Source organism: Siniperca chuatsi, linkage group LG19 (genome assembly GCF_020085105.1).
Source record: "Siniperca chuatsi isolate FFG_IHB_CAS linkage group LG19, ASM2008510v1, whole genome shotgun sequence".
Classification (NCBI taxonomy): Eukaryota; Metazoa; Chordata; class Actinopteri; order Centrarchiformes; family Sinipercidae; genus Siniperca; species Siniperca chuatsi.
In genome coordinates, this window is record NC_058060.1 from 2535111 (window position 1) to 2548922 (window position 13812).

At 40.3% G+C, this 13812-nt stretch overlaps 1 protein-coding gene across 1 annotated transcript; it reads right to left on the bottom strand.

Annotated features, from left to right (window-relative positions):
* Positions 1-256: 256 nt before the first annotated feature.
* Positions 257-8488, bottom strand: LOC122867071 (P2X purinoceptor 7-like). Its single transcript, XM_044177441.1, has 4 exons — positions 8457-8488; positions 2540-2642; positions 1368-1522; positions 257-423 (listed from the first exon to the last, which is right to left on the bottom strand). Exons 1-4 carry the CDS (start codon positions 8486-8488, stop codon positions 264-266), a joined length of 450 nt encoding a protein of 149 aa, XP_044033376.1. The 3' UTR covers positions 257-263.
* Positions 8489-13812: the final 5324 nt, after the last annotated feature.

Genomic DNA, 13812 nt, shown 5'->3' on the forward strand with positions numbered 1-13812 from the left:
ATAGTAAAGACTTGACAAGTGTTTTCCCCACGTGCAGTTGTCATCGTCTTCCTCCAGCCTACCTCCTGCCTCAGTCCATCCCTGCACTAGAGCCCCACCAGCCTCCATTTAAAAAAAGTTGTGACACACATACTAACATGTCATTACTCAAACTGATTGACAGCTGTCCAAGACTTCTTTGAAATGTATTAAAAGTGTATTGAATAAATAATTGTGTACATAACACATTACCAAACAATTACAATATAAAAGACATTTTAAATTTAAATGGTAGGTTTAAAGCCTGTGTACTCCCCATCTTCATCTGGGTACTCCTGATGAATACTGAGCACAACACAAGAAGGTATGACAACCCTGTTGTGCTTTCCCAGGTATCCCCAGCACCAGGAAACAAAACATCTGTAGGCCGGGTAGCGAGCACGACTGCAATGACAAAATAACAACAAAATCTCATGTCATGTGGCAATTTTATATTTATCTAGGTTTGCTTTGGCTAGGTGGTCAGTTGTTTGTTTTTTCAGTGAATTTCCATGACCATAGAGCAAGGTTTTCAGAATGATTATCCCATTAATGCACATTACTAACTCTACATTTTATCTCTCCTATAGTTTTGTGCTGTCTTGCACTTTCAGCAGGTATTTCTGCCTCCGGAGATGTAGAGTCTGGATCTGTGATTGCGGGCCTCATGCTGGAACAGTGCTGTCTCTATGGTGGAGAGGAGGTGGTGTGGCTCAGATCCTACTTAGTAGGCATCACCTGAAGCTGCATAATTGTCCTTCTGGATCCATCGTCTTCACTTATGTTTTACAGTCTACATTTTGTCAACATAATTGTATATACACTATGATTTTCTGTTGTGAATCTGTTCTATTGCATGTCTGTCCATCCTGGGAGAGGGATCCCTCTTCTGCTGCTCTTCCTGAGGTTTCTGTCTTTTTTTTTCCCTGTTAAAAAGGTTTTTTGGGGGAGTTTTTCCTTATTCAAATGAGGGTCTAAGAACAGAGGGTGTCGTTTTGCACAGATTCTAAAGCTCTTTGAGGCAATTTGTGATATTGGGCTGTTTGAATAAAATTGACTTTACTTGACTAATGTATGTGTTAGTGCAAAATCATTATACTTTGTCTATTTAAAGCAAATTATATTGTTTTCGGTGCGCATTGATCCTCAAGATACTGTAACGTAGTGAATCCTCCCATAGTTTATTTATTCACAGATCCATGTATACATTAATTAACAATGCTAATACGACTGCATAAACAGTGTGACTTGAGGTTCCTGAGTCCTAAACCTTACCTTACCTTAAGAAATACCATTTATTCAACACAAATGTCATTTCTACACATTCAAAAAAAATGTTTCTAACTTACACAGCTCTTCCCTTCATCTCCAGTGGCCCATGGTCTGCCTGGTAGGTGTTTAGGGCATTTTGCAGGGAGTAGGGGTTCAGACAGACAGGCTCAAGTCCTGGATGAAGAGTCCTGCACCGTGGCTCTTCAGCAAGCTCTCCACATCTGTTCTGAACCTGTTGAGTATGTGTTATGAAGTGTTAGTACTAGACGTCTAATATTCTACTGGTTGTGTATTCATACTTTTAATGATCATTGTGGAAGATACATTTGTTTGGCTGGGCGACGTCTGAGCCGGCATCTCATGTATTTCATTGTCACTCATCATTATCATCATGAGGTAGGCAGTAGCGTAGTATTAGGCAGAGAGAAAGATTGTGTGGCCAAAAAGAAATAAAGAAAGAATAAACTGAAAATGTGGTCTCAGCATATGTCTCAGGGCCAAGGGAACTCACAGTAGCACGATTCCGCTACAACTGGTGCCCAACGTAACTGGGCTTCTGGGATAGACATGACGGATCCGCAGCAGGTGCAGCCAGTGCAGCCAGCGATACTGGCCCAGATGTAAACAAGATGGCTGTGATTGCTGCCTGGCTGAAGCCCAAATCAAAAAAAGAGGTGAGGCGGTTCCTGGGGCTGGCTGGCTATTACCTGCGGTTCATTCCCAACTTCGCAGAGCTGACCAGTCCCTTGACCGATCTCACCCGGAAAGGTGCCTCAGATCTGGTCCAGTGGACGGAGCGGTGCCAACTGGCGTTCGAGAGGGTAAAACAAGCCCTCTGTGGGGAGCCTCTCCTCCACACACCTATTTTTTCTCTCCCTTTTGCTCTGCAGACGCATCGAACAGAGGAGTGGGGGCCGTTTTGTCCCAGCAGGTGCAGGGTGTCGACCGCCCGGTCGTATACATTAGCCAGAAGCTGTCAGAGAGGTACAGTACAATCAAAAAAAGAGTGCCTGGCCATCTGCAGTCAAGGCCCTGCGGTATTGGGGCGCCCATTCACCCTCTGTTCAGACCATGCCCCCCTCCAGTGGCTCCACGGCATGATGGATGCCAACGCCCGCATCACACGGTGGTATCTGGCTCTCCAGCCTTTTAATTTCAAGGTCAAATCTGACAGGGAGCAGGCAAAGTTCAAAGTCCAGAATGCAGACATGGTCCAAGGGAGACAAAGAATAATTCCAACAGAACTCACCAGGAACAACTGCCTAGCTGCTTGATATAGGTACAATGAAACACGCACATGATAGGAACAACGACCCAACGATGAACAAAGGAGAAGACCCTGACTAAATACACTAAGGTAGATGAGACAATGAGACACAGGTGCAAACAATCAAGGAGGGGCCAACAATCAAAACTGGAGGGAAAGCAAACAAAGACAGGAAGTAAAAACACAAGACACACAGGGAGAGGAGAATACTACAAAATAAAACAGGAAACAGGACAAAACCTCAAACTATGAAAAGTAGAATTGTTGAGCAGGAACACAGGGGCAGCAGGGGGCCCACAACCACAGATCCAGTCTCTGCAGCTCTGGAGGCAAAAATACCTGCTGAAAACGACAGAAGGAGAGAGGAGAGAAACGAGAAAGCACAGAACTACGGGAGAGAGAAGATGTCGAGTTAGTAACATGCAATAATGGGATAAAAATGCATGCAGATGGAAAGAGAGAGGAGGAGAGAGGAAAGAAGTGCATCATGGGAAGTTTCTCAGCAGTCTAGGCCTATAGCAGCATAACTAAGAGATGGTTCAGGGCTCACCCAAGCCAGCCCTAACTATAAGCTTTATCAAAGAGGAAAGTCTTAAGCCTACTCTTAAATGTGGAGATGGTTTCTACCCCCGAACCCAAATTGGGATGTGATTCCACAGGAGAGGAGCTTGATACCTGAAGGCTCTGGCTCCCATTCTACTTTTGGAGACTCTAGGAACCACAAGTAACCCTGCATCCTGGGAGCGTAGTGTTCTAGTTGGGTAATAAGGTATTATGAGATCTTTAAGATACGATGGTGCCTCACCATTAAGAGCTTTGTAGGTGTGGAGAAGGATTTAAAATTCTATTCTGGATTTTACAGGGAGCCAGTGCAGAGAAGCTAATATTGGAGAAATATGATCTCTTGTCCTAGTTCTTGTCAGTACACGTGCCGCAGCATTCTGGATCAACTGGAGAGTCTTAAGGGACTTATTCGGGCAGCCTGATAATAAGGAATTACAATTGTCCAACCTAGAAGTAACAAATGCAAGCACTAATTTTTCTGCATAATTTTGAGACAGGATGTGCCTGATTTTTGCAATGATAAGTAGGTGAAAAAAGACAGTCCTTGAAGTTTGTTTCATGTGGGAGTTAAAGGATAAATCCTGATCAGAAATAACTCAGAGGTTCCTTACGGTGCTGCTGGAGGCCAGGGCAATGCCATCTAGAGTAACTATATCTTTAGATAATGTGTCTCGGTGGTGTTTGGGGCCAAGTACTATAACTTCAGTTTTGTCTGAGTTTAACATCAGAAAATTGCTTTATGTCCTCAAGGCATGCTTGAAGTTTAGTTAACTGGTTAGTTTCATCTGGCTTGATCAATAGATATAATTGGGTATCATCTGCATAACAATGAAAGTTTATGGAGTGTTTCCTAATAATATTGCCTAGAGGAAGTGTATGTAAAGTGAATAGAATCGGTCCAAGCACAGAACCTTGTGGAACTCTGTGACTAACTGGTGTGCATGGAGGACTCACCGTTAACATGTACAGTTACACATGTAGTGCGGCTCCTTTAATGCCAATTACATGTTCCAGTCTCTGTAATAGGATGTGATGATCAATGGTGTCAAATGCAGCACTAAGATCTAACAAGACAAGTACAGAGACAAGTCTATTTGTCTGATGCAGTTACAAGGTCATTTGTAATTTTCACCAGTGCTGTCTCTGTGCTATGATGCACTCTAAATCCTGACTGAAAATCCTCAAATAAACTGTTATTTAGAAAGTCACACAACTGATTCGCGACTGCTTTCTCAAGGATCTTAAAGAGAAAGGGAAGGTTAGATATAGGTCTATAGTTGGCTAAAACCCCTAGATCAAGAGTGGGCTTTTTAAGAAGAGATTTAATTACAGCTACTTTAAAGGATTGTGGTACATAGGCTGTTAATAAAGACAGATTAATCATATCCAGTAAAGAAGTGCTAACTAAGGGTAAAACATCTTTAAGCAGCCTAGTTGGAATGGGGTCTAAGAGACAGGTTGATGGTTTAGATGAAAAATCGTTGAAGTTAGTTGAAGAAGGTCGATAGGAGCAAAGCAGTCAAGGGGTTGTTTTTATTTTCCTCTATTAATGATGAGTAGTAAGGTGCTCTGGCATTATGGAGGGCCTTCCTATATGTTTTAAGACTATCTTGCCAGACTAAACAAGATTCTTCCAGGTTGTTGGAATGCCATTTCCTTTCAAGTTTTCGTGATGTTGTGCTTTAATTTGCGGGTTTGGGGGTTATACCATGGAGCTTATTTGTTTTATAATCTTCTTTTTTAGAGGAGCGATAGAATCGAGTGTCGTTCGCAGTGAGCCTGCAGCACTATCACCAAGATGGTCAATTTGGAGTCCTCTGTGATATCAAGACATAACATTCAATTAAATGTAGATGGGATCGCTTCCTTAAATCTAGCCACAGCAATATCAGATAGACATCTAGAATAAGAGTTTTTGCCTAATGGCGTGTAGTCCAGTAATAGCAGTTCAAAAGTTATTAAATAATGGTCCGATAATGAAGGATTCTGTGGAAAGACTATTAAATGTTCAATTTCAATGTCATATACCAGAACAAGGTTGGGGGTGTGGTTAAAACAGTGAGTAGCTTCATGTATTCTCTGACAAAAGCCAATCGAAATTAATAATGAGATAAACGTAGTACTTATCAATGTCCACATGATTATTAAAATCACCTACAATAATTACTTTATCTGTTTTAAGGACTAAACTTGATAAAAACTCAGATAAAAATTCAGAATAAAGACCAGGAGAGCAGTACACTATAATGTTTTCCAGGTTGGGTGTGAAAGACTAAGAAGAAGGCTTTCGAATGAGTTTTAAGTCTTAAGCTCGAGTATTAATATGACTTGGCCGCATGGATTCATTTAGGCTAACATATTCTTCATGACCCAGCCAGGTTTCAGTAAGACAAAATAAGTCAATATGATACTCTGATATTAAATCGTTCACTAGTACAGCTTTAGATGACAGAGATCTGATGTTTAGGAGTCCACATTTAATTCTCCTATTTTGTTGTGCTATTCTTTGCATTTTTGTTGAGGTTTTTATGTATAACTCCTCTTCTGTTAATGTTTGGTTTCATTAATTTAAGTGGTCAGGGGGCAGACACCGTCACTAAGGAGTTTTGGGTGGGTAACTGCTCTGGAAGCGCAGAGAAGCGTGTAGGACTGCAACTCTGCCTCCTGGTCTCAACTCTGAGTTGTCATGTTTTTGGTCCACTAATAAACTCGGTCAGATTTCTGGCTATGAGAGCTGCTCCATCCCAAGTGGGATGAATGCCATCTCTCCTAATCAGACCAGGTCTTCCCCAAAAAGTCCACATCATTTGCTGGACACCACCTCAACAGCCAGCGGCAGAATGAAGACATGTGGCTAAACATGTCATCACTGGTCAGGTTTGGCAGGGGCCCAGAGAAAACTACAGAGTCCGACATTGTCATTGCATATGTACACACCAACTCAACATTAACTTTAGTGACCTCCGATTGGCGTAATCGGGAGTCGTTACCACCGACGTGAATAACAATCTTACTGTATTTACGTTTATCCTTAGCCAGCAGTTTTACATAGGATTCAATGTCGCCCGCTCTGGCCCCAGGAATACATTGGACTATGGTCACTGGTGTTGCTAACTTCACAGTTCTTATGGAGCCAATAATCAGAGTTGGTTTTTCAGCAGGTGTGTCACTGAGTGGGGAGAACTTGTTAGAAATGTGAACAGGTTGGTGGTGAACCGTGGGCTTCTGCTTAGGGCTATGCTTCCTTCAGACAGTCCCCCAGCCTCCCTGGTTTCGGCTAACAGGAGCTACCTCTGGTCGGTCCGCACTGGCTAGTGGGGGCTAGCTAACTACAGCAGCTAATGATTGAGTTCCCATGGTGTGGAACCGTGTTTCCAGTTCACTAAGCCTCGCCTTGAATGCTACAAATAAACATATACATTTATTACATGTACCATTATCACTAAAGGAGGCAAAAGAATAGCTAAACATTTGACACACCGAACAAGAGAGAACAGGAGAGTGAGAAGGAGAGAGAGAAACCATCGCTAACTGCTAAGCTAAAGAACAGTAGCTAGCAAAAATGAATAGCGTGTAAACTGTGGGATTAGCGAGAAAGTCGTTTAAAAGAAGGAGAGAGCTATGAGTGCCTGAGTAGAACTAGTTTATGTTTAAATGTATAGCAGATAGTTAGTCACTATAATGAAGAATCCAACAAAATTAACTGTGATGAGCTAGAGCAGCAGAAATACGCTACTAGTAAAACACAAACACAGGTGACAGGAAATGAGACAATACGCTTACCTCAGCACGTCAGCACATCACGGATGCAAACAAGAGGTTAACTACCTGAATTAATAACTTGCTCATTTCATGTCCTACAAAAATAAAAGTTGGGTTACACATCAAGGAAACATGTGCTGAGAAATGTTAGCTGGGTTAATGATTGGTTATATAGCTAATTCACATTAATTCAGACTTGGGTTAAAAAGCAAGAATATCATAGTGTTACTTCCTCAAGACTGCACTTTTCAACTTTTATGATAGGATCTGGCAAGCCACATCAGAGGGTGAGAGAAGAAAGAGTGTGTTTGTTTGCATGTGTGAGTGAGACAGATAAGAGAGGAGAAGATGTTGTTTTTAGTTTCTCCTCTATTAGCTCTATTAGCATGACAAGACATGTCTTTCCTCTGGGTTGGAAAGTTCTGGTCTTGTCTGGCAAGTATTCAAATTGACACCTTTACTGTTGGAGAGGGCAGAAGAAATTTTGCAGATCCAGAAGTCTGAGCAAAGTTTCATTCAAACCTCCCCCCATGGCATTCCACCGGGTTGTAAACAGTGCAGCAGAGTGTTATTTGGGAGACATTCAGTCATTGTGATCACTACACCAAGTCACAAGCCCAAGACCAAAAAGTCCCAAGTCAAGTACTACGGCAAGACCAATAAGTCCCAATTTAAGAAAGGTGTGTCCCAAGTCAAGACCAACAAGTTTTAAGTCACCAGGGGTAAGCCCCAAGTCAAGTCTCAAACAAGACCAACAAGTCCCAAGTCAAAATCATCAAGTTCCATGTTGAGACCAATAAGTCCCATGTCAAGAGCAACAAATACTAAGTCAGTAAGGGTAAGTCACAAGTCAGGACCAACAAGTCAAGTCTTAAGTCACCAGATTCGTGACTTGAATCTGACTCAAGTTCAAGTCATGTTACTATAGTCCACACCTCAGCTGTTTGACACCATATCATTTCCAACTTTATCCATGCTAGTGTGAATATGGCTTCAAATTGTACTTTATCTATCCTGTGACAGGTGCGATTTGGTTAATTTTGTTTGCACTAGTCTAAAAAGCTGGTTTTGTGCCTTAGAGAATGCTTCAAACCACTCTGAAAGAAAGCAAATGAAGCAACAGACAAGCAGATGGCAGATGTATGTGAGTGAACACTGTGTGTGTGTGTCAGTTAACGTTAAATTACTTGCCCATGGGCATTCAGATTACTTTCTAGTTTGTCTCATCCTCTCTGCATATTAGCTTTGCAGCAGCAACTGTAGTGTCAGTTTGCTAACACACAACCTAGCTAATATTAGTTACATTACTTGCTATGTCGTTGTTTGCTCTATATCATGGTATTTGTCCGTACAACATTTGCGAAGGGTTTTATAGCCATGAAGGCCTAAAAACTAGTTTGCTAGCACAGTGGGATTATTTGGATTGATGCATAATTTGAAATGCTATGCTAGCAAACGTAATCTTCCTTGTTAGCTTAGCTACAAACCCACGGCCCTGTCTTCGGTCACTGTTGTTTTATAAAAACAATATAAACAACTAAATCTTGCTAAATGTTTGTTTTGCTTTAGTTACCCTCGGGCAGCAGACGCTCTGGATTCCGCCATAATTGCCCAGTTACCTTGGCAATGCGTATCGTCCATGTATTTAGGGGGCAGAGCTTCTGAAGGACCACTAAAGGGAGGAGTGTATTTATTTGGCTTTTGAGTTCAAATATCAACAATATTTCTCCAGAATCACTTACCCCTCCTTTAAGGGAATGTTTGCAGATCTCAGAGGGGTCTCTATAAGGCAAAGTGGCAGCATTAGGTAATAGTCTCATTCCTGGCACTTACTTGCTATGTGTGTCTTGTATATGTGCTGGAGTTCTGAAAGAAATTAGGACACTCTTCCGCCACAATATCATCAAAATGAATGAACGACCTGTGTGAAAAGCCAGGTTTTAATCAGTCAGACTGGCATTAAGTTTCACTCATTAATTGTAGTCTGGAGGGTTTCAGGGATTTGGTCTGTGATTGAAATGTTCAATCAGTTCTTAAGGAGAGGAAAAAGGCTTAGGTATTATCAAAGCCTCAAATGTTGCTTGCTAGAAGAATATGGTATTCAAATTTTACGATAGCAGATATCCATTCATCTCAAAAACTAAAACCCTGCAACTTTATGCAAGATCAATGAATCATCTTACAACAAAAAGCGATTGGACTGTGATTGGAGTTTGAGTTCTCATTCCAACCACAGCAAGAACTCAGATTAATTACACTTGCAAACAACTAATAGAGCCAAACCAAAGGAATCAATTGGCATCTAAGAAATGTCACAATGTTAAGTCTGTTGTCATTGTGGGTGTTTGCAATCATAAGAGCACAAAAGCAAAAGCACAAAATTGAGCTGTGTACTGCAAACATTTGGAACATTATACTGCTTTGGGAAAATTCTTATAAAAGTACAAAAAAGAATCAAACAGTAGGCAATTAAGGATTAACAAGGTGGTTTACTGTCTTGGATAAAAGTTATGGAATGTGTTGATCAGTTCACTGTGTATTGTGGTTACCTGATTAATTGCAAATTTGTTTGGGAATATGCATCACTTAAGAACAATATCCAATTATTAGGGCATTTTAACCCTTTAATGGTCTCATCCAGTAAAAAGCAATGGAAAAATTATTATTATTGTTAATTTTAATTATAATACTTTTATTTTTTGTTTGCATTTCTTAGTTCCTCTTTAGTATTTATTTGGATCTCCATTAGCTTCTACATTTGCTAGTCTTCCTGGGATCCACACAAATGGAATAACAATAAAAACAAACAACAATTTAAAATCACACAGTATCAATAAACAAGAAAAGGCAAAACAAGCCAGTTATTTGATTAGATAAATAAGTTAAATTACTGTACATATGAAACAATAGACAATAGTGGAAACAAAAACAAAATTGTCACAAATACACAGCAACAAAAACAAAATAAAAACAATGAAAAAGGTTCTAAAACAGCAATAACCACAATGAGAACAACATGAGACAACATGAGAATCACCAATTTTTGTTTTTGTGACTTTTTGAAAGAAAATTTACTTTTGGTCTGTCTGATATTGGTGGGGAGCATATTCCAAGTGGAAGAAGATCTATAAAAAAAAACAGTTCTCATCATAGAATTGGTTTGTGGACTTGGCACCACCAGTGCTCACTTGATATGTATTGTACCCATGACAAAATATAACAGTATATTCTACTTTTTCATACAAGAATTGTGGTGTATTGTTCCAAATAACATTATGCATGAATAACAGAAGACAAGATTTTAATTTGCCTCCGCAGTTAGCCATGATAATCGTTCTCATCTCATCTCACACACATGAGATGAAAAAACACACATTTTGTTTAAATGTGCAGAACTGTATTTTTATGAGTTAAAAACCACACCCTCGACCTTGTTCTGGTATATGGCATTGAAATTGAACATTTAATAGTCTTTCCACAGAATCCTTCATTATCGGACCATTATTTAATAACTTTTGAACTGCTATTGCTGGACTACATGCCATTAGGCAAAAACTAGTCTCCTCCTACTCTAGATGTCTATCTGATAGCGCTGTATCTAAATTTAAGGAAGCGATTCCATCTGCATTTAATTCAGTGCTATGTCTCAACATAATGGAGGACTTCTATGTTAATTTCAGCCCTTCCCAAATTGACCATTTAGTTGATAGTGCTGCAGACTCACTGCGAACGACACTCGATTCTATCGCTCCTCTAAAAAAGAAGATAATAAAACAAAGAAGGTTAGCTCCATGGTATAACCCCCAAACCCGCAAATTAAAGCAAAAAAATCACAAAAACTTGAAAGGAAATGGTTTTCCAACAACCTGGAAGAATCTCGTTTAGTCTGGCAAGATAGTCTTAAAACACATAGGAAGGCCCTCCGTAATGCCAGAGCAGCTTACTACTCATCATTAATAGAGGAAAATAAGAACAACCCCAGGTTTCTTTTCAGCACTGTAGCCAGGCTGACAGAGAGTCATAGCTCTATTGAACCATGTATTCCTGTAGCCCTCAGCAGTAACACCTTCATATATATGTTGACTGCTTTGCTCCTGTTGACCTTCTTCAACTAACTTCGACGATTAATTCATTTAAGCCATCAACCTTTCCAACTATTGCAACCAGGCTGCTTAAAGATGTTTTACCCTTAGTTAGCACTTCTTTACTAGATATGATCAATCTGTCTTTATTAACAGGCTATGTACCACAATCCTTTAAAGTAGCTGTAATTAAACCTCTTCTGAAAAAGCCCACTCTTGATCCAGGGGTTTCAGCCAACATAGACCTATATCTAACCTTCCCTATCTCTGTAAGATCCTTCAGTTGTGTGACTTTCTAAATAACAATAGATTATTTGAGGATTTTCAGTCAGGATTTAGAGTGCATCACAGAGACAGCACTGGTGAAAATTACAAATGACCTTTTAATTGCATCAGACAATGGACTTGTCTCTGAACTTGTCTTGTTAGATCTTAGTGCTGCGTTCGACACCAATGGCCATCACGTCCTTTTACGGAGACTGGAACATGTAATTGGCATTAAAGGAGCCGCACTAAGCTGGTTTAAATCCTATCTATCAAATCGATCTCAGTTTGTACATGTTAACGGTGAGTCCTCCGTGTGCGCAAGTTACGGAGTCACTTCAATCTGGACATGCACTTTGGGCAGAAGTTGTACCACCCCCAGAATGACAAATATGGGTAACGCTTTAGCTTACGGCCCATAACATACAGCATAATTCTCCTGAATTTATTGTCATTTAGTGTAATTTTTATACTAATGGTGTACCAGTACAGTACGTACCGACACATACATCTAGGTACAAGGGAACAAGATGTGAAGTTAGGTAATAAGGGGGTAACAATGTGGGAACATAACAATCATTTATATTGTAGGTATTTCTTAACTAACTAATCTGTATGACCTACTGAGCAACAATCTGGTGTTTGGGAGAAATTTAAAGATAACTTACACTGTATGGATTTTTTAACTACCGGGTACCCATTCTAATGTGAACATGACCAACCTTGAGACCCGCACACAGGTCAAGTGTGTGGCAGCTGAGACTGTCTTCCATGGATCTGTTGTTAAGGGGTGCTATAGAGATGTTTTGTATAGTTATTGCCTGTGGTTATGGCATTAAGTCAGCTACCCACACTGTAAGCAGGCCTACTTTACAACATATACAGTAACATATGAGCTATAGGCCTACAGTATATTCCTGTCAATACTCTTTTTCCTGGACCTCTGTTTGTTTTAAAGTAAAAACACAAATGTAACCTGTAGTTATTTAGGAATAGTTTGCCTATCCTCTTTTGTTTTCTGTACCCTGCAGTGTAGGTATGTAGTATATGATCATTTTGAAATAAATCACAGCAGATTTATATGTAGAATTCATAATCCCAACTTCCTACATTGTTACCCCCTTATTCCCTTGAAAGTAGGAAAAAAGTGTTGCACACTCTAGCTCCATATGCAGTTCTTTTATTCGGATGACGTTTCGGCCCTCAGGCCTTCTTCAAGATCAGCAATCCTAGTAGGCACTGGTATGTTATATAGGCCGCACCCTAGTTACACATCTGATGGTGATTAGATAATCATGTTCCACCATTAGGGTGAGAAAAAACAATCTAGAGGCCTTCAGCAAATCAAAACTTAAACAAACAGTGACAGGAGTTACAGGCAATCAAATTACTTCAAACTAAATGACAAGAACCACTATGTCTCATACAGAGATTTAAATTTTACATTCATGTTTTTGGTTTAGTATATTCAAAAATGTTAAAAATACATACATTTTGAATCGATTTCTAATAGATATACAGAGAAAGTTAAACATCAGCTCTAAATGAACATCATAAACAACTTTTATCTAAATATCCTATAAATAGAAGTAGGGTAAACTATTAAGCCCACCAAATCTGCTTTTCTTATATTTTTAATATATACCGCCACAATTTAAGTGAGAACATTTGAGTTAAAATTAAAGTCTAATCTCTCATTTGGAGTGTCAATAATTCATTTATACAAATTTCTAATGTTTTTATTGTTTAATTTGTCAAAATACGTCAAAAGTCTGGCATGGGTGTTCCAAATAAGCCCACTTGATTTGTTGATATCAAGTATATATATATATATATATATATATATATATATATATATATCCCCTTCGGTTAGAATCCCCTTCGGGACTCATTGAGCAATGACCATCATCCAGTGTGGAATGGCTGGATAGCTCGATTTGGTAGGCCACGGGACATTCACGGGGGAACAAGGGTTCGAATCCCCCTCGGAGCGCAATGAGCAATGACCCATCATCCAGTGTGGGTCCTTAGGCAAGACCCTTCACGCTGCTGCCTACCTCATGATGATGATGAGCGACGATGAAATACATGACATGCCGGCTCAGACGTCGCCCGGCCAAACAAGGTCTGCGTCAGGTGTTGGGGAACCAGGGCATCGAGACGACAAATGGGCTACTGGAACAAGACGGAGATGGGCGAGATGCGATAATACGGCTCTGTTGGAATGCTACTACTCCAGTAACCCTAGTCAGAGGGGTTACATGCACAGGATGTGGGATGAATGGTTACTTCGAAACCCACAATCAAGGCTTACGGCGAAGCAACTAGTAGCTCAGTGTTCCTGCTATCACAACTTGAGATTGACGAGGTACAACACAAATGCTACGGCAAGGGGGAGCCAGGACTACAGGTCAGAGGGGAGCAACCAGCAGCTCCCCAACCAGAGATTGGGTACGAAGCCCCAAGAGAAATCATGCTGAATGAGGCAGCCTGAATGAGGCAGCGACTGACCTGAAAGATAAGATCATGGCGAGGATGAATACAAGGCAACCCTAAGTGAAGTACCATCAGAAAGTCTCCTAG

Excerpts from the sequence above, each read along its gene's own strand:
- LOC122867071 (XM_044177441.1), bottom strand. The coding sequence starts at position 8,488 with ATGGCGGAATCCAGAGCGTCTGCTGCCCGAGG. Across the intron at positions 1,523-2,539 it reads CAGCTAGGCAGTTGTTCCTG|GTTCAGAACAGATGTGGAGA; the intron begins GTGAGTTCTGTT and ends CATACTCAACAG. Across the intron at positions 424-1,367 it reads GAGATGAAGGGAAGAGCTGT|TCGTGCTCGCTACCCGGCCT; the intron begins GTAAGTTAGAAA and ends TTGTCATTGCAG.